We start from the raw sequence: 26,237 nt of genomic DNA, 5'->3' as shown, positions 1-26,237 counted from the left end.
CATTGTCCCTTATTTGGGAGTGAGATAGTTGGCACCCCTACCTTATCCTGGGAAGAAGATTCAGGCTGCCCCTATCTATGCACCTCGTAATGTTGTGAACCCCTACAAGGCCAATGGTTCAATGGACCTTTATGTGCCACATATGAAACTGCACAGTGAAATTCATTTTGTATATGTTACACAAACAGGCCAGAGCTTCCCATGTTCCAGTGAGAATGAACCCAGGCCATCAATCTCTCCTTCTAACTGCACAGCCTTCTATTCCTGGAAGATTTCATCTACACGCTTTCTATCGTTACATATCCTTCCTATTGTGTTGCAAAAGCACAGTGTAACCAATGTTTTGTACGGTTGGGACTGGTGTGCCAACCGTACAGTTGGAGGGTGAGAAGGGTGGTAGGCAGGGGAGGGCAGGGGAGGGCAGGGGAGGGCAGGGGAGGGCAGGCAGTAGGTGGGAGAACAGGTAGTGGGACGAAAGAGGGAACTCGCAATTGCAGTTAACGAACCTACTATATTGAAATCCTTGCTGTTGAGGCAGTGCAGCGTAGGTTCACCGGGTTAATCCCCGGGATGGCGGGACTGTCATATGAGGAAAGTTTGGAAAGACTGGGCATGTATTCACTGGAGTTTAGAAGGATGAGAGGGGATCTTATGGAGACGTGTACAATTATAAAAGGACCGGACAAGCTTGATGCAGGAAAAATGTTCCCAATGTTGGGGGAGTCCAGAACCAGGGGTCACAGTCAAAGAATAAAGGGGAGGCCATTTAAAACTGAGGTGAGAAGGAACTTTTTCACCCACAGAGTTGTGAATTTGTGGAATTCTCTGCCGCAGAAGGCAGTGGAGACCAATTTAAAATTGTGGATGAATTTAAAAGAGAGTTAGCTAATAGCTAGCGGAATCAAGGGATATGGGGAGAAGGCAGGCACGGGTTACTGATTGTGGATGATCAGCCATGCCCACAATGAATGGCAGTGCTGGCTCGAAGGGCCAATTGCCCTCCTCCTGCACCTATTTTCTATGTTTCCATGAAAAGGGCAAAACTAGGAGGTTTGTAGCTCAGCGGGTGTGTTGGTACAAGAGTTATACCAGGAAGAAAGTTATGAATGCACAGCACAGAAAGGTCTTGGAAAAATATATTCAGGGCGGCACGGTGGTGCAGTGGTAGAGGTGCTGCCTTACAGCGCTTACAACGCCAGAGACCTGGGTTCCATCCTGGTTATGGGTGCCTGTCTGTACGACATTTGTACGCTCTTCCCGTGACCTGCGTGGGTTTCCTCCGGGAGCTCCGGTTTCATCCCACACTCCAAAGACGTACAGGTTTGTAGGTTACATGTAAAAATTGTCCCTCGTGTAAGATAGTGTTAATGTGCGGTGCGGACTCGGTGGGCCAAAGGGCCTGTTTCCGCACTGTATCTCTAAACTAAACTAAAGGAGAAATGTGCAGATGGTTAATCGTCAGTTTACCAATGTAAAATTGGTAGGGAGGGGTTGAGAAAGTGGGATAATAATGAACTAGCAGGAACCACCCCCTCCCCTGACATCAGTCTGAAGAAAAGGGTCTCGACCCGAAACGTCACCCATTCCTTCTCTCCCGAGATGCTACCTGTCCCGCTGAGTTACTCCAGCATTCAGTCACTGAAAGGAAGTGTGCAGGTACAGCAGGCAGTGAAGAAAGCCAATGGAATGTTGGCCTTCATAACAAGAGGTGTTAAGTATAGGAGCAAAGAGGTCCTTCTGCAGTTGTACAGGGCCCTAGTGAGACCGCACCTGGAATACTGTGTGCAGTTTAGGTCTCCAAATTTGAGGAAGGATATTCTTGCTATTGAGGGCGTGCAGCGCAGGTTTACTAGGTTAATTCCCGGAATGGCGGGACTGTCATATGTAGAAAGACTGGAGCGACTAGGCTTGTATACACTGGAATTTAGAAGGATGAGAGGGGATCTTATCGAAACATATAAGATTATTAAGGGGTTGGACACGTTAGAGGCAGGAAACACGTTCCCAATGTTGGGGGAGTCCAGAACCAGGGGCCACAGTTTAAGAATAAGGGGTAGGCCATTTAGAACAGAGATGAGGAAAAACTTTTTCAGTCAGAGAGTTGTAAATCTGTGGAATTCTCTGCCTCAGAAGGCAGTGGAGGCCAATTCTCTGAATGCATTCAAGAGCGAGCTAGATAGAGCTCTTAAGGATAGCGGAGTCAGGGGGTATGGGGAGAAGGCAGGAACGGGGTACTGATTGAGAATGATCAGCCATGATCACATTGAATGGCGGTGCTGGCTCGAAGGGCCGAATGGCCTCCTCCTGCACCTATTGTCTATTGTCTATTGGTGTCTACCTTCGATTTAAACCAGCATCAGCAGTTTTTTTTCCTAAGCATTTATTCCCTGCTGTGATGACACTGCCAAATGGCGATAGAGGCCGATGTTTTTTTTTGACGGGAAGAGATGGTGTGTCAAAAGAGAGTGAAGGTTTTGTGAGAGAGGGATGCGAAGAGAGATGGCAAGTGAGGGAGGGAGAGGAGTGAGGGAGAGGGGAGAGAGAGGGATCTGTGTGAAGAAAGAGTCAGTCTGTGAGAGAGATGTGGAGAGTGAAAGATTGAGGAGAAACCGCACACTGACACTATCCTACACACACTAGGGACAATTTACAATTCTCCAAGCCAATTAACCAACAAACCTGTATGTCTTTGGAGTGTGGGACGAAACCAGGGCACCCGAAGAAAAACCACGCAGGTCACGGGGAGAACGTACAACCTCCGTACAGACAGCACCCGTGGTCCGGATCGAACCCGGGTCCCTGGCGCTGTGAGGCAGCAACTCTGCCGATGCCCGTGATGAGGGAGGTATGTGGAGAGAGAGAGGGAGAGAGGGCAAATGGAGGGCAATCGAGAGTGCACTTACATGCACGGCAGTGGAAAAGGTTTCTAAATGAATACTCTGCATTGGTTCACTGCAGAACGATGAGGACATTATAGTTTAGTTTAGTTTAGTTTAGAGATACAGCGCGGAAACAGGCCCTTCGGCCCATCGGGTCCGCGCCGACCAGCGATCCCCGCACACTAACACTATCCTACACACACTAGGGACAATTCTTCATTTATACCCAGCCAATTAACCTACATACCTGTTCGTCTTTGGAGTGTGGGAGGAAACCGAAGATCTCGGAGAAAACCCACGCAGGTCACGGGGAGAACGTACAAACTCCGTACAGACGGCGCCCGTAGTCAGGATCGAACCCGGGTCTCCGGCGCTGTGAGGCAGCAACTCTACCACTGCACCACCGTGTCTGCGCTTGTAGCCATGCAGGAAATGTAATGGATATGATTTGGGCGGCTGGGGTGCGGGGGGAGACTGGGGGTCAGGAGTGGTCTGAGTGGGAGAGAGGGGGGCCCAGACTAGGTAGATCCTTCAGGGAAGGCGAGTTGGAGATGGGGGCCAGCACGTGGTTTTGGACAGCCACTGTCTTCTTTCTCTCTCAGTGAACAACGTTTGTTTCTATGGCGGCTGCTCCTACTACTGCAACATGGAGCACCCTCTGTGTGGGAAGCCCGAGATGATGGAGGGCTCCATGGCTGCCTACCTGCCTGACGTTACTCTGGCCAGACGCCTGTCCTGGAGGAACCCTTGGAAACGGTCCTACCACAAGACCAAGAAGGCCAAGTGAGTGCACGACACGATACCATACGATACGATATGATAACATACCATACCATGCATAGAAACATAGAAACATAGAAAATAGGTGTAGGAGTAGGCCATTCGGCCCTTCGAGCCTGCACCGCCATTCAATATGATCATGGCTGATCATCCAACTCAGTATCCCGTACCTGCCTTCTCTCCATACCCCCTGATCCCTTTAGCTACAAGGGCCACATCTAACTCCCTCTTAAATATAGCCAATGAACTGGCATCAACTACCTTCTGTGGCAGAGAATTCCACAGATTCACCTCTCTCTGTGTGAAAAAAAACCTTCTCATCTCGGTCCTAAAAGACTTCTTTTTATCCTTAAACTGTGACCCCTTGTTCTGGACTTCCCCAACATCGGGAACAATCTTCCTGCATCTAACCTGTCCAACCCCAGGCTACGATTCCATATCATACGATACCATACGATAGAACTTTATTTATCCCAGGAGGGAAATTGATCTGCCAACAGTCTACGTAGAAACATAGAAAATAGGTGCAGGAGGAGGCCATTTGGCCCTTCGAGCCAGCACCGCCATTCATAGCGATCATGGCTGATCATCCACAATCAGTAACCCATGCCTGCCTTCTCCCCATATCCCTTGATTCCGCTAGCCCCTAAAGCTCTATCTAACACTAGACCAAGTGGACCTGTTGGGCCCAAACCTCTCCTGCATTGGTGCAGCACCCTCTCCTTCTCCTCCCCCCCTCCCCTCTCCCCCCCTCCTCCCCCCTTCCCCGCCTCCTCCCCCCTCCCCTTCCCCTTCCCCTCCCTCCCCCTCCCCCTTCCCCTCCCCCTCCCCCTTCCCCTCCCCCCCTTCCCTCCCCCCTTCCCCTCCCCCCTCCACTCCATTCCCTTTGACCCCCCTTATCCTCTTTCCTCCCCCCTCCCTCCCTAGGAGATAGATTTAAACTTTAAAATGTGAATAACTTTAAATATATAACACCGATTTCAATGAAACTTCTTCCATTAGCACCAAAGGGACGATGGTGAGTAAGGTGGGCCTAAAATTGTCGCGCTATCGTGTACCGTTTTGGCTGTAGTTCAGGAACAAACAAACAAACAAACAAACGAGAGTTTTAGTATATAGATGAAACATGAAATTAACAAGACGTGGAAAGGATTGGGGATGTGCAAAAATTTGGGGAACACAGGAACATACAGGTGCCCAATTCACAGCCCCTTCCCCTGGCATCAGTCTGAAGAAGGGTCTCGACCCAAAACGTCACCCATTCCTTCTCTCCCTAGATGCTGTCTGTCCCACTGAGTTACTCCAGGATTTTGTGTTGACCTTCGATTTAAACCAGCATCTGCAGTCCTTTCGTACACATTTTGCCGCTCCTCGACGTGTCTGAAGCCCACTGTCCCGACCTCCTCGACTTGTCTGAGGCCCACTGTCCCGGCCTCCTCGATGTGTCTGAGGCCCACTGTCCCGACCTCCACTCCTCGAGCGTGGTGTTGGCTACCTCAGAGAGCCCCCTGGTGCTCAGGCCAACGCAAGGCTCCACCGTCTGGCAGCTCAGGGCTGCCTCAGTGAGTCTAACAACGTCACTCTGTCTAACCAACGATCAGAGGTGCCACAAAACCCTCTTCCATAAAGTCCCCTCACTCCCCGCAACCCATGCCCGACACAGCCCGACTCCACAAGCCACAGTGAAAAGCCACGGCGGTTTCTCCTGCTTTCCTTTTTATACACTCACACAGCTCCAGCCACTCAGCTGAGATTACAGATTCATAAGTGATAGGAGCAGAATTGGGCCATCGAGTCTACTCCGTCATTCAATCATGGCTGATCTCTCTCCCCCACCTAACCCCATTCTCCTGCCTTCTCCCCACAACCCCTGACACCCGTACTAGTCCATTTATATTAAAAGACCATTGCAAAGCTCACTCCCCCCAACGCCTTCACTCGTTCCCTCCGCCACGCTTCAACTTGCCACTGCCTTCTCCATGTGGTTCCCTCTTCCCCTCTGCCTCTCCTCACACCCTCAACTTGTTCCCCTCACCCCTCCTTGATCTTTCAGTCCAAGGGCACCCCGTACCCTGCTCTGCCCCTCTAACCCCGGCCTCCTCACATCACGACAACCTTTTCCCAACACCTCTCTCTTTAGGTCACAAGTGATAGGAGCAGAATGGGGCCATTCGGCCCATCAGGTCTACTCCACCATTCAATCATCTCTCCCTCCTAACCCCATTCTCCCGCCTTCTGCCCATAACCTCTGACTGCTGCACTAATCAAGAATCTATCGATCTACGCCTTAAAAACATCCGCTGACTTGGCCTCCACGGCCTTCTGTGGCAAAGAATTCCATCCCACTCTCCCCCTCTGTCGCTATCAGTCACACCCGCTGCTCTCCCGAGTCCTCACTCTCTGTCTACTGCAGGTGGGAAGTGAATCCCCGGTACTGCGATAAGGTTAAAAAGATGGAGCCATACAACACTGGGACCCGGCTGGTCGACCTGATGGACATGACCATCCTGGACTTCCTGATGGGTGAGAAACTATTCCTGTGTGCCTTGGCAGTTGTGTTTAGATATACAGCCGGTAGCGTGGCCGAGCGGTCTAAGGCGCTGGATTAAGGCTCCAGTCTCTTCGGGGGCGTGGGTTCGAATCCCAAACTGAAGATCTCGGAGAAAACCCACGCAGGTCACGGGGAGAACGTACAAACTCCGTACAGACGGCGCCCGTAGTCGGGATGGAACCCGGGTCTCCGGCGCTGCATTCGCTGTAAGGCGGCAACTCTACCGCTGCGCCACCGTGCCGCCAGTGGTGGTGGTGGTGTGAGCCGGTTCCGCCGGGCAAGTCAGGATGGAGACATGGAAGGGCACGGCGGATATTGGGAATGGCAGGACAGGGGAGGGTGGAGTGGAAGGCCGGGCAAGGCAAAGGAGAGGAGAGGGCAGAGCAGGGAGTGAGAGTGGATGTACGTGTGGGTCCACTGTTGTTTGTCATTTACATTAATGATCTGGATGATGGTGTGGCAAATTGGATTAGTAAGTATGCAGCTGATACTAAGATAGGTGGTGTAGTTAATAATGAAGTAGATTTTCAAAGTCTACAGAGAGACTTGGGCCTTTTGGAAGGGTGGGCTGAAAGATGGCAGATGGAGTTTAATGCTGATAAGTGTGAGGTGCTGCATTTTGGTAGGACAAATCAAAATAGGACGTACAGGGTAAATGGTAGGGAATTGAGGAATGCAGTGGAACAGAGGGATCTGGGAATAACTGTGCATTGTTCCCTGAAGGTGGAATCTCATGTGGATAGGGTGGTGAAGAAGGCGTTTAGAAACATAGAAACATAGAAACATAGAAAATAGGTGCAGGAGTAGGCCATTCGACCCTTCGAGCTTGCACCGCCATTCAATATGATCATGGCTGATCATCCAACTCAGTATCCGGTACCTGCCTTCTCTCCATACCCCCTGATCCCTTTAGCCACAAGGGCCACATCTAACTCCCTCTTAAATATAGTCAATGAACTGGCCTCAACTTGTCTTATTTTGAGAGGGCTTAATTATCAAATTTGGAAGTTTGAAACCACACCAAGAGTATTGTGTACAGTTTTGGTCTTACCGTAAAAATTAGAACATTAGACATTAGAACATTGAGCAGTACTGCACAGGAACAGGCCCTTCGGCCCACTTTGTCTGTGCTGAACGGGGTACTGATTGAGATTCACTGTACCTCAGTACACAATAAGCAATAGACAATAGGTGCAGGAAGGGGCCATTCGGCCCTTTGAGCCAGCACCACCATTCAATGTGATCATGGCAGATCATTCACAATCAGTACCCCGTTCCTGCCTTCTCCCCATACCCCCTGACTCCGCTATCCTTAAGAGCTCTATCTAGCTCTCTCTTGAATGCATTCAGAGAATTGGCCTCCACTGCCTTCTGAGGCAGAGAATTCCACAGAAAAAAGTTGTTCCTCATCTCCGTTCTAAATGGCCTACCTCTTATTCTTAAACTGTGGCCCCTGGTTCTGGACTCCCCCAACATTGGGAACATGTTTCCTGCCTCTAACGTGTCCAACCCCTTAATAATCTTATATGTTTCGATAAGATCCCCTCTCATCCTTCTATATTCCAGTGTATATTTTGCATTCGTTTGAAAAAAAAAGATTTTGGCATGCAGTAATCCATCTTTCATAGGAATATATTGTTTTTGAATAAAGTTGATTTTGGTGTTGGAATTTATTTAAAAAATAGGTGTTGGAATTTATTGAATTTCTAAGTACTTTATCATGACATCTCATTCAAAGATTCTAGTCGCATTCATTTTGACCATTAAAATCAAATGCTGACAGAACACTTTTCATTCATTTATTTAGATCAATGAGTCAAACACATACACAGGCATTTCACTACGTTTATTAAAGTCCAAAACTCACACACAGACAGACAATACTAACACAAAGATAAACGTAGATTTGTAGCGACCATAGAGAATGGTCCAGGTCGTCGAACCCTCGGATTGGCCAGAGAGGTCACGTGGGAACGCGACCATGGGGATTGGTCCAGGGAGTGACATCGCTGATTGGCCAGCGATGTCATGTGCGCGTTTGGCGCCCGATTTAGTTAGTTCGGCGAAGTCTTCAAGGAAGACAGTAAGTTTTGTGATGGTTGTCCTTTACCTTGTTGTTTAACTCTGTATTCGAATATTGCGGTTGCAATAAACTTCTTCTACAACCAACAAGTTTCGGACTCGCCATATTGGTGACCCCGACGTGATCTGGACGATCACCGACTGAGCAGGAACCCGACGCCTCGTTGACGATGACCGCGCCGGGCACACCGGAGTCAAGCGCGGCAAGCGTTCATCTTCCGTTGTTTTGGACGCACGCACTGCAAGCTTGGTTTATCCACACCGAGGCTCAATTTCATATAAAGAAGGTGTCGGACGAATCCACGATGTACTACTACCTCGTCAGCGCTCTATCGCCGGACACAACCAAGCGCGTGATGCGGTTCATCGTGAATCCACCTGCGGAAAACAAGTACGAGGCCATGAAGAAGGTATTACTGCGAACCTTCGGGTTTAATAAGCAGGGTGGTGCGGCAAAACTTCTGCACCTACCGGATCTTGGAGACCAACTGCCTTCCGTCCTCATGGCCGAAATGATGATGCTAGCCGGTGAGCATACGGATTGTCCTATGTTCGAACAGGCATTCCGCGAGAAACTTCCCGAGGATGTCCGACTGCTGCTCACGGATTGTTCTTTTAAGGACCCCGAAGCATATGCAGCGAAAGCGGACGCGCTCATAGCGGCAAAAAACAAGGCAAGTGGTTCGATCAACAAAGTCTCGACACCAGTGACCACGCCACAGCGACGGCAAGATGGCGCCACGTCTCCCGCCAATTCTCCGAAAGCCCGCCAAAAAGATCCGCACAAGCGCGGCTGGTGCTATTATCACCTACGATGAGGTAACGAATCCCGCAACTGCCGTTTGCCTTGTACCTTCGCGGGAAATGCCTCGGCCGGTCGTACATAGGGGCAGTTACGATTGGCCAGAACCGGCGCCTCTATGTCCATGATCGATTCACGGACACAGAATTTTTGGTAGACACGGGAGCCATCGTCAGCATAGTGCCGCCGACCGACCTCGAAACCAGATCGGGTAAGACAGGTCCCACCCTCATCGCGGTTAATGGCAGCCCAATTCGCACTTTCGGTACACGGAAGATGTCCCTTGTGTTAGGCCTCCGCACGTACGAATGGCCATTCATCATAGCCGACGTCAAACAAGCGATCCTGGGCGCAGATTTTCTCTGGGCTTTTTCACTGGTTCCTGATGTCCGCGGTAACGACCTCCGACCCTCCGCCGAAGATGAGCACGTCGCTCCGACAATCGCCTCCTCGCCCAGCCCTACTGTCCAGGCCGTCGTCGCGGCCCCCGACTCGTATGCTGCGATTCTGGCAGAGTTTCCAGAGCTGCTCGTCCAGCGTTTTGACACGCCTTCGGCTAAGCACGGTGTGGTCCATCACATCCGCACCGAAGGCCCTCCCGTTTTCGCTCGGGCCAGGAGACTACCGCCAGACAAACTGGTGGTGGCAAGGGTGGAGTTCAGGAAGATGGAGGAAATGGGAATTGTCCGTCAGTCTGACAGCCCGTGGGCCTCGCCGTTACACATGGTCTCCAAGGCATCTGGGGGGTGGAGACCATGTGGCGATTATCGGCGTCTCAATGCTGTCACCACGGCTGATCGCTACCCCATACCGCACCTACAGGACTTTTCATCTGGGCTGGAAGGAGCGGTGGTGTTTTCCAAAATCGATTTGGTGCGAGGATACCACCAGATTCTGGTGCGACCGGAGGACATACAGAAAACTGCAACAATTACTCCGTTCGGGTTGTTTGAATGGTTGCGTATGCCTTTCGGTTTAAAGAACGCGGCACAGGCTTTCCAGCGACTGAAGGACCGCGTGGGCCGGGGTTTACCCTTTTTGTTTATTTATTTAGACGACATCCTGGTCGCCAGCCCCTCAGTGCAGGAACACCAGGCCCATTTGCGGACCGTGTTCCAGCGGCTCCAAGACCACGGGCTCATTATCCAACCCTCCAAATGTCAATTCGGCCTTCCTGCTCTTGATTTTCTAGGGCACAGAATTACCCCTGCCGGCGCCTCCCCTTTGCCTGAGAAGGTGGAGGCTATCCGGGCATTTCCCAGGCCCACCACAGTAAAAGGGCTACAGGAGTTCGTCGGCATGGTTAATTTCTACCATAGGTTCGTTCCGGCAGCTGCGCGAGTCATGCGCCCGCTTTTCCAATGCCTGGCAGGGAATCCGGTAGAGTTGTTGTGGTCCCCGGCCGCAGAGTCGGCTTTTACAGCAGCTAAGGCAGCCTTGGCAGACGCCACCATGTTGGTCCATCCGAGCCCCTCCGCCCCCACGGCCCTGACGGTTGACGCCTCTGACGTGGCGGTGGGCGGGGTTCTGGAGCAGCAGGTCGGTGGCCGTTGGCAGCCTTTAGCGTTTTTCAGCCGGCAACTAAATTCGGCCGAGCTGAAGTATAGCGCATTTGACCGAGAGCTTCTGGCTCTCTATTTAGCTGTTCGTCATTTCAGGTACTTCCTCGAGGGCCGCCCATTTGTGGCATTTACGGACCACAAGCCATTAACATTTGCTTTTTTGAAATTGTCTGACCCATGGTCGGCCCGCCAGCAGCGGCACCTGACTGCTATCTCCGAATTTACCACCGATGTCCGTCATGTCGCGGGTAAGCTTAATGCCGTTGCTGACGCCCTGTCTAGACCTGCTTTTCCCCCTATTTCGGCGGTGGACTGCGAAGTGGATCCCCAGGAGCTTGCGGAGGCACAGCTCCTAGCGGATACCGTTTCGGCTTACCGGTCCACCACTTCGGGATTGAAGTTGGCCCAGGTAGCTTGTGGGTCGGAGGGCACGAAAGTCTGGTGCGATGTTTCTCTTCCCCGTCCCAGACCGATAGTACCGCCCTCCCTTCAGCGCCGGGTTTTTGATGCCATTCATGGGCTGGCGCACCCGTCCATCCGCTCCACCTCGGCCTTGGTAGCAGCGAGGTTTGTCTGGCATGGCCTGCGGAAACAGGTAGCGGGGTGGGCACGTTCCTGCGTGCCCTGTCAGACCGCTAAAGTCCAGCGCCACGTCCAGCCCCCCGTACAGGATTTCGAGGTCCCGGCTGTTCGTTTTTTCCACATCCACGTGGATTTGGTCGGGCCTTTGCCTTCCTCCCGGGGCTACACCCACCTCCTCACGGTGGTGGATCGGTTCACCCGTTGGCCAGAGGCTTTCCCATTGTTTGATATTTCGTCAGCGTCTTGTGCTAGGACTTTGGCCCTTCATTGGGTAGCTCGTTTCGGGGTCCCGGCAGTTATTACCACTGACAGAGGGCCACAGTTCACTTCGTCCCTCTGGGCCGCGCTGGCAGAGCTGTACGGGTCCAAGTTACAACCCACGACTGCATATCACCCCCAGGCAAATGGACTCGTAGAAAGGTTCCACCGCCAACTTAAGGCGTCCCTCAGTGCAAGGCTTGAAGGCCCGGACTGGGTAGACCAACTCCCTTGGGTTCTTTTGGGCATCCGGACTGCTCCTAAGCTAGATCTCGGTGCGTCGTCCGCAGAGCTAGTATATGGCTCGACACTTCGAGTACCCGGAGATCTGTTTCCGGACCCTTCAGACCAGCTGCCTGCAGTCCCATCAGTGTTAGCATCTCTCCGGGAACGGGTGGGCTCCCTGGCTCCAGTTCCGACTTCACGTCATGGGTGTCCCATGGTACATGAACCGTCTTCCCTGAAGCACTGTGAGTTTGTTTTTCTGCGTAAAGATGCCCATCGCGCCCCGTTGCAGAGGGTCTATCAAGGGTCGTTCCGGGTTTTGCGTAAGGGAACGGCTACCTTCACCTTAGACATGGGCGGCAAGAGTGAGCTCGTCTCGGTGTCCCAGCTCAAACCTGCCCATTTGGATCCGGATCAACCCGTCCTGGTCGGTCAAACCCCTAGGAGAGGCAGACCTCCGTTAGTTCCGCTCAGTCCAGGACCCCCCGTTCCGACAGTTCCTACAGGACCCCCCGTTCCGGCAGTTCCTCCAGGACCCCCCGTTCCGGTAGTTCCTCCAGAACCTCCCGTTCCGGCTGTTCCGCCGAGTCCGGAACCCCCGGCTCCTGTAGTTCAGGCTGTCCCTCTCCGTACTCGTTATGGTCGCGAAATCCGGCTCCCTGCTAGGTTCCGCACCTCGGGTTCTGGGGGGGGTCATGTAGCGACCATAGAGAATGGTCCAGGTCGTCGAACCCTCGGATTGGCCAGCGAGGTCACGTGGGAACGCGACCATGGGGATTGGTCCAGGGAGTGACATCGCTGATTGGCCAGCGATGTCATGTGCGCGTTTGGCGCCCGATTTAGTTAGTTCGGCGAAGTCTTCAAGGAAGACAGTAAGTTTTGTGATGGTTGTCCTTTACCTTGTTGTTTAACTCTGTATTCGAATATTGCGGTTGCAATAAACTTCTTCTACAACCAACAAGTTTCGGACTCGCCATAGATTATTACTAAAGGCCAAAGCTCATACAAAGACAGACACTACTAACACAAAGATAAATGGAGTTTACTACTAAAGGCCAAAGCTCATACAAAGACAGACACTACTAACACGAAGATAAACGTAGTTTACTACTAAAGGCCAAAGCTCACACAAAGACAGACTAGTAACACAAAGATAAACATAGATTATTAAAGCTCACACAAAGACAGACACTACTAACACAAAGATAAACGTAGTCTACTACTAAAGGCCAAAGCTCACACAAAGGCAGACTGGTAACACAAAGATAAACATAGATTATTAAAGCTCACACAAAGACAGACACTACTAACACAAAGATAAACGTAGTCTACTACTAAAGGCCAAAGCTCACACAAAGGCAGACTGGTAACACAAAGATAAACATAGATTATTAAAGCTCACACAAAGACAGACACTACTAACACAAAGATAACGGAGTTTACTACTAAAGGCCAAAGCTCACACAAAGACAGACACTACTAACACAAAGATAAACGGAGTTTTACTGCTATGCTGTTTGTAGGGGGTATGCACACCTGACCATAAGGACAGCAAGGTCCGTCCAGATCATTTCACACGTCAATGGCACCTCCGAGCCTGACACCTGTGGTCTAAACCCGTCCACTGAAAAGCAGCTGCAACAGCCAGGTGTGGATTGTGGGCGGAGTCTGCATAATCGCTGTCAGCTTGTACAGGTGTATGCCCCCCTTTGACAGCACCGCCCACAATCCACACCTGGCCGTTGCAGCTGCACGTCTGTCAGCTGTCAAAATGCGTTTTGACAGTTCCTGTCCGACCTTGTCTTCTCCTGATCCCGGTACCTGTGTCCGGTTGACGTTGGTAGTCTGCAATGAAATTCATCCGTCCTCAGTACCGGCGACCAACCTTGCAAACCTGGGGCCAGCGTGCGACAGCGCCCGCAATAAGCTACGATACCTGGCGACAAGCCAGCTGTCGCAGAGAAATGTCACTCCGGTTGATTTCTCAGCGACGCGCCGAGATCCACTACGATTCTTTGAAGACTCCTCACGATCATGTCCGCGACACCCCGGCGAACTGTCGGCGACAGCCTAGTCGCCAGCAGTCGCCTTAAAATCACCTAAGTGGGACAAGGCCCTTAACTCTCTTGAAAGCATCCAGAGAATTGGCCTCCACTGCCCTCTGTGGCAGAGAATTCCACAGATTCACAACTCTCTGGGTGAAAAAGTTCCTCCTCATCTCCGTTCTAAATGGCCTACCACTTATTCTTAAACTGTGGCCCCGTGGTTCTGGACTCCCCCAACATCGGGAACGTGTTTCCTGCCTCTAGCGTGTCCAATCCCTTAACAATATTATGTTTCAATAAGATCCCCTCTCATCCTTCTAAATTCCGGTGTACACAAGCCCAGTCGCTCCATTCTCCAAAGACGTACAGATTTGTAGGTTAATTGACTGGGTAAATGTAAAAATTGTCCCTCGTGTGTGTAGGATAGTGTTAGTGTGCGGGAATCGCTGGGCGGCGCGGACTCGGTGGGCCGAAGGGCCTGTTCCGCGCTGTATCTCTAAATCTAAAATCTAAAAATCTAAAAATTATTTCAACATACGACAGTCCCGCCATTCCGGGAATTAACCTGGTGAGCCTACGTTGCACGCCCTCAATGGCAAGAATGTCCTTCCTCCAATGCCGAGCTGTGGGGCAAGCCTAGTTAGTCAAGCAGTGCTCATGCAGTGGAAGAACTTGGGCCAAAACCGTTTGAACTCATACCAGTCGTTCTTCCTACAGGTAACCTGGACCGGCATCACTATGAAACCTTCCAGAAGTTTGGTAATGACACCTTCCTCCTGCACTTAGATAATGGCCGAGGGTAAGTGACCATTAATGGAAAAAGCTAATAATAAATAATAATAATTATTATTATTAATTCCTTGCTGAATCTTGCTCCGTTACTGATAGTTCCACTTATTTGCTTTTTATTATTATTAGCTTTTTATTATTTAGCTTTTTATTAGCTAATAATTATTAGCTTTTTATTATTTAATAATAATTATTATTATTATAATAAAAAGCTAATTATTAGCTATTATTAGCTTTTTATTATTTAATAATAATAATATAATTATTAAATAATAAAAAGCTAATAATAATAAAAAGCAAATAAGGGAAACTATCATTAACGGGGCAAGATTCAGCAAGAAAGGAGTAAGGAATGAGTAGATTTTAGTTTAGTTTACATAAAATAAAAGAGTTAAAATAAAATTGCAGTTGCTGGTTTAAATCGAAGGGAGACACAAAATGCTGGAGTAACTCAGCGGGTCAGGCAGTCTTGTCTTGTCTTGTTGATACTGCACCAGCCTATAAACGTGCAGTCCCTCATGCATACAGTTGCAGATTTAAAATTTAGTGTTTGCAAGCAACAGTTTAAAAGATTTACTATCAGCAGCAGATTTTATGTGCGGTGGCAAAGGATTCCAAACAGGGATTTAGATTTAGATTTAGAGATACAGCGCGGAAACAGGCCCTTCGGCCCACCGGGTCCGCGCCGCCCAGCGATCCCCGCGCACTATCCTACACCCTAGGGACAATTTTTACATTTTGCCAAGCCAATTATCCTACATACCTGTACGTCTTTGGAGTGTGGGAGGAAACCGAAGATCTCGGAGAAAACCCACGCAGGTTACGGGGAGAACGTACAAACTCCGTACAGACAGCGCCCGTAGTCAGGATCGAACCTGAGCCTCCGGCGCTGCACTCGCTGTAAGGCAGCAACTCTACCGCTGCGCCACCGTGCCGCCCGATGGTTCTGGGTTACAGCGAGTAGCTGAAACAGTCTTTGTTGGTCTGGATGGTTATACTGCAGTTGTACAGGGCCCTGGTGAGACCACATCTGGAGTATTGTGTACAGGTTTGGTCTCCTAATTTGAGGAAGGACATCCTTATAATTGAGGTTCACGAGATTGATCCCTGGGATGGCGGGACTGTCATATGAAGAAAGATTGAAAAGACTAGGCTTGTATTCACTGGATTTTAGAAGGATGAGAGGGGATCTTATAGAAACATATAAAATTATAAAAGGACTGGACAAGCTAGATGCAGGAAAAATGTTCCCAATGTTGGGCGAGTCCAGAACCAGGGGCCACAGTCTTAGAATAAAGGGGAGGCCATTTAAAACTGAGGTGAGAAAAAACTTTTTCACCCAAAGAGTTGTGAATTTGTGGAATTCTCTGCCACAGAGGGCAGTGTTGGCCAAATCACTGGATGGATTTAAGAGAGAGTTAGATTGAGTTCTAGGGGCTAGTGGAATCAAGGGATATGGGGACGCGGTATTGATTGTGGATGATCAGCCATGATTACAATGAATGGCGGTGCTGGCTCGAAGGGCTGAATGGCCTCCTCCTGCACCTATGTTTCTATGTTTCTATAATTCAAGGATTGGTTTAGTCGGGTTCTTGGTCCGTTGTTCCGACTGTATGAACGATGGATGGAGCTAGTGAGTGGGTTTCTTTGTAGACTGGTTATTATACGTCATCTTTGGAGGGTGTCCCATTGGGAGTTCATGAAGCATTTCTGTGACACTACTGGTCGTTCTATAGTCACCGGTTACAAACCTGGCAGCTTGTCTCCGGACCTTCTCAAGGTTGTTAATGTGGGTCGCTTGGTAGAGATGGCACTACGGTATTCCAGTCTTGGACGTGCTAGTGTTTAGTAAGCAATGTCCTTTGTGGATTTTGTACAGTTCCAGAAATTTCCAGGAGACCAAGGATTTTGTTTGAGCTTGAGATAGCTTGGTTAATATGTTTTGCCCAGCTGAGGTTGTCTGACAGTTCGATACCCAAATAGGGGTGATGTTGTACCCCCTGGAGTGCAGAGTTTCCCACGAAGTGCTAGACAATGATGAAAATTCTTCTTGTGGATCATTCTCATGACATAGCACTTGGATTTGTTGAATTTCATCTGCCACGAAGATTCCCACTTGCAGAGTGAATTGATGTCTTGTTGAAGGGTATCGCAGTCATTCAGAGAGTGTGTGGGTCTGTAGAGAATCAGATCATCTGCGCATAATCTCACCTCAGATGTTACACATGTTGAAAGGTCATTTAAGTAGGTTAGAAAGGCCAGGGCCCAGGAGTACTGGGGTACTCCTGAAGACACTGGACATCTGGATGAAGATCGACCGACGACTAAAAGGGCCTGCCCCACTTAGGCGATTTTGAGGCGACTGCCGGCGACTAGGCTGTCGCCGACAGTTCGCCGGGGTGTCGCGGGCATGATCGTGAGGAGTCTTGCAAAGATCGTAGTGGATCTCAGTGTGTCGCTGAGAAATCAAACGGTTTGAAGCGGTAGCGCAGCGGTAGAGTTGCTGCTTTACAGCGAATGCAGCGCCGGAGACATAGGTTCGATCCTGACTATGGGTGCTGCACTGTAAGGAGTTTGTACGTTCTCCCCGTGACCTGCGTGGGTTTTCTCCGAGATCTTCGGTTTCCTCCCACACTCCAAAGACGTACAGGTATGTAGGTTAATTGGCTGGGTAAATGTAAAAATTGTCCCTAGTGGGTGTAGGATGGTGTTAATGTGCGGGGATCGCTGGGCGGCAAGGACTTGGTGGGCCGAAAAGGCCTGTTTCCGGCTGTATATATATGATATGATATGATATGAAATGTCTCGGCGACAGCTGGCTTGTCGCCAGGTATCGTAGCTTATTGCGGTCGCTGTCGCACGCTGTCCCCAGGTTTGATAGGTTCTCTTAAGATGCATTTAGAAGCACATAATATTAAAATAAGTAGAGTCATTACAAAATACCATAAAATGCTTGTGTTTAACTAATTTATTTACCGTCAGGACATTTGACAGGTAGATTGGAGGCGACAGTTTGACGGTCAGATAAACGTAGGAATTTTCGCAATGTTTTTGGCCTCAGCCATTACATTTAAAATGGGCTCCCAACCCAGATATGCAACCCAGAAACCAGATATGCATCCCCCGTACATTTTCAAAGAATGCCCACACACTTTTCACAAGAATCCACTGAACCACTTTTACATTTTTTTTTTTTAATGCAGCTATTAATAAACTGGAAGTAAATCCGGTTTATTCCTTGTTACAGTGAAGCTTGGTTTTTAAGTAACCCATACAAGATGTTATAGTTCAAAACTCTTAAGTACTTACCGACTTGTCAGTGATTTCAGCGAAAATTAGGATGCCGGAGAAGCATTGACAGCGTGTGAATTTTCGCGATGTTTTTGGCCATCAGCCATTACATTTAAAATGGGCTCCCAACCCAGATATGCAACCCAGAAACCAGATATGCATCTCCCTTACATTTTCAAAGAATGCCCACACACTTTTCACAAACATCCACTGAACCACTTTTTCAGAAGACGCTGTAATCTCGACCTGACTCGGTATTGTCGTGGTCATTGTCGTCGGGTAAAAGAACAGTTCGGCGATCTGCTACGACTTTGACAGTCGCCAAAAAAATCGCCTAAGTGGGACAGGCCTTTAATACCTTCTGGTGTCGTTTGGTTAGAAAGTTTCCGATCCATTTCTTGATAGGACCTGGGATGCCAAGATGGTCAAGTTTTGCTAACATGCGTTGGTGGGGCACCACATCAAAAGCTTTACTGAAATCCATAATGCCAAGGTCGACTTGGCCCTTTGCATCCAAAACCTGGGCTAGGTCATTAACCAGTCCAGCTAGCTGAGTTTCACAGGATCGTCCTCTCCTAAACCCGTGCTGCCTGTCACAGAGAAGTGAGGATCTCTCCAGATGCCCCATAATGTTTTTGAATTTTTTGAAGAGGTTACCAGGGAAATTGATAAGGGCAAGGCTGTGGATGTTGTCTATATGGACTTCTGTAAGGCATTTGACAAGGTTCCACATGGAAGGTTGATTAAGAAGGTTAAATCGTTGGGTATTAATAGTGAGGTTGCAAGATGGATTCAACAATGGCTGAATGGGAGATACCAGAGGGTAACGGTTGACAATTGTATGTCAGGTTGGAGGCCAGTGTCTAGTGGAGTGCCCCAAGGATCTGTGTTGGGTCCACTGTTGTTTGTCATTTACATTAATGATCTGGATGATGGTGTGGCAAATTGGATTAGTAAATATGCAGATGATACTAAGATAGGTGGAGTAGTTGATAGTGAGGTAGATTTTCAAAGTCTACAGAGAGACTTGGCCTTTTGGAAGGGTGGGCTGAAAGATGGCAGATGGAGTTTAATGCTGATAAGTGTGAGGTGCTGCATTTTGGTAGGACAAATCAAAATAGGACGTACAGGGTAAATGGTAGGGAATTGAGGAATGCAGTGGAACAGAGGGATCTGGGAATAACTGTGCATTGTTCCCTGAAGGTGGAATCTCATGTGGATAGGGTGGTGAAGAAGGCGTTTGGTATGCTTGCCTTTATAAATCAGAGCATCGAGTATAGAAGTTGGGATGTAATGTTGAAATTGTACAGGGCATTGGTGAGGCCGAATCTGGAGTATGGTGTGCAGTTCTGGTCGCCAAATTATAGGAAGGATGTCGACAAAATGGAGAGGGTACAGAGGAGATTTACTAGAATGTTGCCTGGGTTTCAGCACTTAGGCTACAGAGAGAGGTTGAACAGGTTGGGTCTTTATTCTTTGGAGCGTAGAAGGTTGAGGGGGGACTTGATAGAGGTTTTTAAAATTTTGAGAGGGACGGACAGAGTTGACGTGGGTAGGCTTTTCCCTTTGAGAGTGGGGAAGATTCCAACTAGGGGACATAGCTTCAGAATTGAGGGACAAAGGTTTAGGGGTAACATGAGGGGGAACTTCTTTACTCAGAGGGTTGTGGCTGTATGGAATGGGCTTCCGGTGGAAGTGGTGGAGGCTGGCTCGATTTTATTATTTAAGAGTAAATTGGATAGGTATATGGATGAGAGGGGATTAGAGGGTTATGGTCTGAGTGCAGGTAGATGAGACTAGGTCAGGGAGAATGGTCGGCGTGGACTGGTAGGGCCGGACAGGCCTGTTTCCATGCTGTAGTTGTTATATGTTATATGTTATGTTAAAGTCGACCTTTGCCTTCCAATTGCTTGCTCGCCATACAAGTGAGTGACACTGGACGGTAGTCAAGGGGCAGCGTCTCTGGGGAGAGAAGGAATGGGTGACATTTCGGGTCAAGACCCTTCTTCAGACCAAAGATAATAGAGCAGAGCAAGATAGACCACTCGACCCTAAAAACCGTAGTACGTCACGGCACCATTTTAGTCGGCAGAAACTTGCAGAAACATTTAAAAAGAAAAATAACAACAATCTGTGAATTGATAGATGAGATATATTCTGCATTTTAATGGTATCATCACACATACTGTTCCCCCAAAACACTGATTACACTGCGAGAGGCGGGTTTTGCTTACTAAAATGGCTCCTTTGCGTACTACACTTCAGTACAGGTAACTTAGACGGAGTGGTCCATCTTGCTCCTCTAGTATCTTTGCTTCAGTCTGAAGAAGGGTCTCGACCAGAAACGTCACCCATTCCTTCTCTCCCGAGATGCTGCCTGTCCCATTGAGTTACTCCAGCATTTTGTGTCTACCTTAGTTTAGTGTAGTTTAGTTTATTGTCCCGTGTACAGTGAAAAGCTGATGTTGTGTGCTAAACCAGACAGCGAAAAGACTATACATGATTACAATCGAAACTGTACAGATACACGATAAAGGAATAACATTTAGTGCAAGATAAAGTCCAGCAAATGCCGATTAAAGATAGTCCGAGGGTCTCCAATAAAGGGATGAGTAAAAGGATATATTCGACCCCTATAGTGTCTAATCTGGGCAATGGAGTTACATCTGTCCAAGAGTGAGGGATCACTAAATGCTGGAGTAACTCAGCAGGTCAGGCAGCATCTCAGGAGAGAAGGAATGGGTGACGTTTCGGGTCGAGGCCCTTCTTCAGACTGATGTCAGGGGGGCGGGACAAAGAAAGGATATAGGTGGAGACAGGAAGACAGTGGGAGAACTGGAAAGGGAGAGGGGAAGAGAGGGACAGAGGAACTATCTAAAGTTGGAGAAGTCAATGTTCATACCGCTGGGCTGCAAGCTGCCCAAGCGAAATATGAGGTGCTTTTCCTCCAATTTCCGGTGGGCCTCACTATGGCACTGGAGGAGGCCCAGGACAGAAAGGTCAGACTGGGAGTGGGAGGGGGAGTTGAAGTGCTCAGCCACCGGGAGATCAGGTTGGTTAAGGCGGACTGAGCGAAGGTGTTGAGCAAAACGATCGCCGAGCCTGCGTTTGGTCTCGCCTATGTAGAGAAGTTGACATCTGGAACAGCGGATACAATAGATGAGGTTGGAGGAGGTGCAGGTGAACCTCTGTCTCACCTGGGGGAGGTAAAGGGACAGGTGTTGTATCCCCTGCGGTTGCAGGGGAAAGTGCCCGGGCAAGAGTGAGGTGTTGCTCTTTAGGCAATCAGATATAAAAGGAAAGTACACAGCTAATGGCAGGACCCTTAACAATAGACAATATACAATATACAATAGGTGCAGGAGTAGGCCATTCAGCCCTTCGAGCCAGCACCGCCATTCAATGTGATCATGGCTGATAATCTCTTTATTTCCCAGTATGTTTTCTCAGTCTCAGCCTGAAAGGAACCAGCACTAAATTTGGATGTTCTACTTTTTAACGTATCTATTGAAGCTTTTATAGCGTTTTTAATCATTCTTGCTGGTTTGTTCCCATATTTCCTTTCCCTTATCAATTTATTGTTTCTCCTCTGCAGCCTCTAGATTTTTTCCTAATCTCCAGGTTTAGTGCTTTTTCTGGAAATACTGTAAGCTTTTCTTTTCACCTAAATCTATCTTTAAATTTTCCAGTTGGTTTTTGTGCCTCAAAGGGATATAAATCTATTATAAACTTTGTATTAGTTCTTTAAATGTTAAGCATTGCTGGTTTACTGCCAAACCTTTTAATATAGCTTCCCAGTCCACCATGGTCAATTTATTTGTGTTGGAAAAAAACTGCAGATGCTGGTTTAAATCGAAGGTAGGCACAAAATGCTGGAGTAACTCAGCGGGTCAGGTAGCATCTCGGGAGAGAAGGAATGGGTGACGTTTCGGGTCGAGACCCTTCTTCGGACTCGGTGGGCCGAAGGGCCTGTTTCCACGCTCTATCTCTAAACTAAACTGAACGAGACCCTTCTTCAGATTGGCCCTTCTTCACCCTGACATCAGTCTGAAGAAGGGTCTCGACCCAAAACGTCACCCATTCCTTCTCTCCCGACATGCTGCCTGACCCGCTGAGTTACTCCAGCATTTTGTGTCTACCTTCTATAGTCAATTTATTGTATTGTTTGGAATTAAGAATTAAGGTTCAGGTTCAGATTGACTGCTGTAGGAAAGAGTTCAAAGAAGATTTACAAGGATGTTGCCTGGACTCAAGGGGCCTGAGCTATAGGGAGAGGCTGGGCAAACTAAAACGTCATTCCTTGGAGCGCAGAAGGCTAAGGGGTGCAGACTTTATCTGCTAAGGAGACTCTGGTCCTTTGGAGTGCAGGGGGCACTCCTAAGGACCTTCTACAACACGGTGGTTGCATCGGCCATCTTCTATCGAGTGGTCTGCTGGAGCAGCAGCATCTCAGCGGCGGAAGGGAAGAGACTCGACAAGCTGGTCAGGAAGGCCAGCTCTGTCCTGGGTTGCCCCCTCGACAATGCAGGTGGTGGGAGAGAGGAGGATGATGGCAAAGCTAACATCGCTGCTGGACAACGACTCCCACCCCATGCAGGACACTGTCACTGCACTGAGTAGCTCCTTCAGTGACAGACTCTTTCACCCCAAGTGCGTGAAGGAGAGATATAGGAGGTCCTTCCTTCCCGCTGCTGTGAGACTGCACAACCAGCACTGCTCCCAGCAGACGAGTCAACAATAACAGCTAAGAACACACAGAAAACTGATGACAGTTTATGTATCTTTTATTTATAATGAATGATCTCTTGCTCTCTTGCGATCCACTTTGCTGCTGTAACACTGTAAATTTCCCCGGTGTGGGACGAATATTATTATTAACTCCTTATACCGAAGGAGATATAAAAAATCATGAAGGGAATTGGCAGTCTTTTACCCAGGGCCGGGCAATCAAGGACCAGAGGACATTGGTCTGAGGTGAGAGGAGAAAGATTTAATAGGAACCTGAGGGGTAATTTATTTTCACTCCGAAGATGGTGGGTATAGGGAAGGAGCTGCCACAGAGGAGGGAGTTTTAGGCAGGTACACTAACAACATTTAAAAGAGGGTTTAGAGGGAAATGGACCAAACTTGGGCAAATGGGACTACCTTAGATGGGACATCTTGGTTGGATTAGATGAGTTTGGCCGAAAGGCCTGTTTCTGTTCCCTGTGACTCTAAGCAAACCACTTTCTGGAACCACTTTCATCTCTGGAGATGAAGGAATGGGTGACGTTTCGGGTCGAGACCCTTCCGGGTCTCGACCCGAAACATCACCCATTCCTTCTCTCCAGAGATGCTGCCTGTTTCCGCGCTGTATCTCTAAACTAAATTAAATGAGCTTCCTCATCGTTCATGTAACAGGGCGATCAGAACTGCATTCCACACTCCAAATGTGGCCTCATCAAAGTCCTATCGAGCTGCTGATGATCGAGAGTAGACTGGTGGGTGGTAATTGACTGCGTTAGATTTGTCCTGAGTGTATATAGACAATAGACAATAGACAATAGGTGCAGGAGTCGGCCATTCGGCCCTTTGTGCCAGCACCGCCATTCAATGTGATCATGGCTGATCGTTCTCAATCAGTACCCCGTTCCTGCCTTCTCCCCATACCCTCTGACTCCGCTATCCTTAAGAGCTCTATCTAGCTCTCTCTTGAATGCATTCAGAGAATTGGCCTCCACTGCCTTCTGAGGGAGAGAATTCCACAGATTTACAACTCTCCGACTGAAAATGTTTTTCCTCATCTCCGTTCTAAATGGCCAACCCCTTATTCTTAAACAGTGGCCCCTGGTTCTGGACTCCCCCAACATTGGAAACATGTTTCCTGCCTCTAACGTGTCCAACCCCTTAATAATCTTATACGTTTCGATAAGATCCCCTCTCATCCTTCTAAATTCCAGTGTATATTACACACCAGCGTAATTTTAATGTGGAGGAACAACACCTCATATTTCACTTGGGTAGTTTACACCCCAGCGGTATGAACATTGACTTCTCTAACTTCAGATAGTCCCTGCTTTCCCTCTCTATCCCCCTCCCCCTTCCCAGTTCTCCCACTAGTCTTCCTGCCTCCGATTACATTCTATCTCTGTCCCGCCCCCTCCCCTGACATCAGTCTGAAGAAGGGTCTCGACCCGAAACGTCACCCATTCCTTCTTGTTCCCGATGTTGGGGAAGTCCAGAACAAGGGGTCACAGTTTAAGGATAAGGGGGAAGCCTTTTAGGACCGAGATGAGAACTTTTTTTTCACACAGAGAGTGGTGAATCTGTGGAATTCTCTGCCACAGAAGGTAGTTGAGGCCAGTTCATTGGCTATATTTAAGAGGGAGTTAGATGTGGCCCTTGTGGCTAAAGGGGTCAGGGGGTATGGAGAGAAGGCAGGTACGGGATACTGAGCTGGATGATCAGCCATGATCATATTGAATGGTGGTGCGGGCTCGAAGGGCCGAATGGCCTACTCCTGCACCTATTTTCTATGTTTCTATGTTTCTCTCCCGAGATGCTGCCTGACCCGCTGAGTTACTCTAGCATCTTGTGTCTACCTTCGATTTTTACCAGCGTCTGCGGTTTTGTTTTCCTACAAACGTTTAAACATTGTCGGGTAGAAGCCAGCGTGGCAGCTGTTCTGGAGCAGCCTGGCCAAGGGAACGGCAAGCTCAGGAGCACGTGTCTTCAGTATAACTGCAGGAGTCCTGCCGCGGTTTTGCTGTAGCCAATGCCTTTAGCCACGGAGATTGATGGCTGGTGCATAGTCGGCTTTAGGAGGTGAGGATCTATGATGCATCTGTTGACTGCTTTTGTTCACAAGGTTTGGAAGGCACTCTCGGGACGAGGTGTCGATCCTGGCTCCTCTCCATCAATGCTGCAGGTAAGTCTCACGCCCACGCCTCCCACCCATTCTCTGCTGAGCTGCAGCACCTCCGGTCCAGCAGCTGAAGCCCAGGGGGCAGCAGCCACGTACTAAGGTTACCTGCACCCGACACAGATGCATGACACTGTGACCAAACTCGCTGTGGCCTGGAGAAAAGGAATAGGTCGAGACCCTTCTTCAGTCTGAGAGTCAGGGGAGAGACGGAGACTAGTGTCTAGGAATGAACTGCAGATGCCGGTTTAAATCGAAGGGAGACACAAAATGCTGGAGTAACTCAGCGGGTCGGGCAGCATCTCGGGAGAGAAGGAATGGGTCGAGACCCTTCTTCAGACTTAAGAAGGGTCTCGACCCATTGCTTCTCTCCCGAGATGCTGCCCGACCTGCTGAGTTACTCCAGCATTTTGTGTCTCCCTTCGAGAGGGAGACCATTTCATACCTGTGGTTTCCCTGATACCTTTTCGTACCTCCAGTTTCCCTCTCCTCTGACTCTCAGTCTGAAGAAGGGTCTCGACCCACAAACGTCACCTGTTCCTTTTCTCCAGAGATGTTGCCTGACCCGCTGAGTTACTCCAGCTTTTTTGTGTCCATCTCCAGTGCATCTGCAGTCAGTTCCTTCCTACACATTGGCCATTGCCTGCATGATAATGCCCATGGCCTGCCCCTCAATCACTCCCAGTCAACTGGAGGTTACACCAGTACAGCACACAACTGGACCCTTCGGCCCGCAATGCTTGTGCCAAACATGATGCCAACTTAAGCTGACCTCATCTGTCTGTACATGACACATATCCCTCCAGTTTCACACGCCGATGTAAAAGCCTCTCAAATGCCAATTGCCCCCACTCCTCACAGAAACATGGAAAATAGGTGCAGGAGGAGGCCATTTGGCCCTTCGAGCCAGCACCACCATTCATTGTGATCATGGCTGATCATCCACAATCAGTAACCCGTGCCTGCCTTCTCCCCATATCCCTTGATTCCGCTAGCCCCTAGAGCTCTATCTAACTCCTCATGATCATTGCCCCGATCTTCTCACAGACCCGTCTTGTACACGACAGAGCTCCTCACCCCCTCTCCCTCCACCGCCCCCAATCCACCTCCAGTTGCCTCTGCCCTAAACCTCACACTATGGCTGGAGGCAGATGTGGTTCCATGCCGAGCCGAGTTTCTGTGATGGGTTTTTGTTTTAGAAACATAGACAATAGGTGCAGGAGGAGGCCATTTGGCCCTTCGAGCCAGCACCACCATTCATTGTGATCATGGCTGATCATCCACAATCAGTAACCCGTGCCTGCCTTCTCCCCATATCCCTTGATTCCACTAGCCCCTAGAGCTCTAACTAACTCTCTCTTAAATCCATCCAGTGATTTGGCCTCCACTGCCTTCTGTGGCAGAGAATTCCACAAATTCACAACTCTCTGGGTGAAAAGGGTTTTTTTCTCACCTCAGTTTGAAATGGCCTCCCCTTTCTTCTTAGACTG

General features: G+C 49.1%; 1 protein-coding gene across 1 annotated transcript in view; it reads left to right on the top strand.

Annotated features, from left to right (window-relative positions):
• LOC144611299 (extracellular serine/threonine protein kinase FAM20C-like) overlaps positions 1-26,237 on the top strand; it is a 53,396-nt gene that overhangs the window by 26,457 nt on the left and 702 nt on the right. Inside the window, exons 6-9 of the mRNA XM_078430340.1 lie at positions 3,482-3,662; positions 6,073-6,182; positions 14,484-14,565; positions 24,694-24,753. Of these exons, the coding sequence (XP_078286466.1) occupies positions 3,482-3,662; positions 6,073-6,182; positions 14,484-14,565; positions 24,694-24,753 (433 nt within the window). The remainder of the gene's footprint in view (positions 1-3,481; positions 3,663-6,072; positions 6,183-14,483; positions 14,566-24,693; positions 24,754-26,237) is intronic.

The sequence above is a fragment of the Rhinoraja longicauda genome, chromosome 40 (genome assembly GCF_053455715.1).
Source record: "Rhinoraja longicauda isolate Sanriku21f chromosome 40, sRhiLon1.1, whole genome shotgun sequence".
NCBI classification, from domain to species: Eukaryota; Metazoa; Chordata; class Chondrichthyes; order Rajiformes; family Arhynchobatidae; genus Rhinoraja; species Rhinoraja longicauda.
This window is presented reverse-complemented; position numbering and strand designations above follow the sequence as displayed.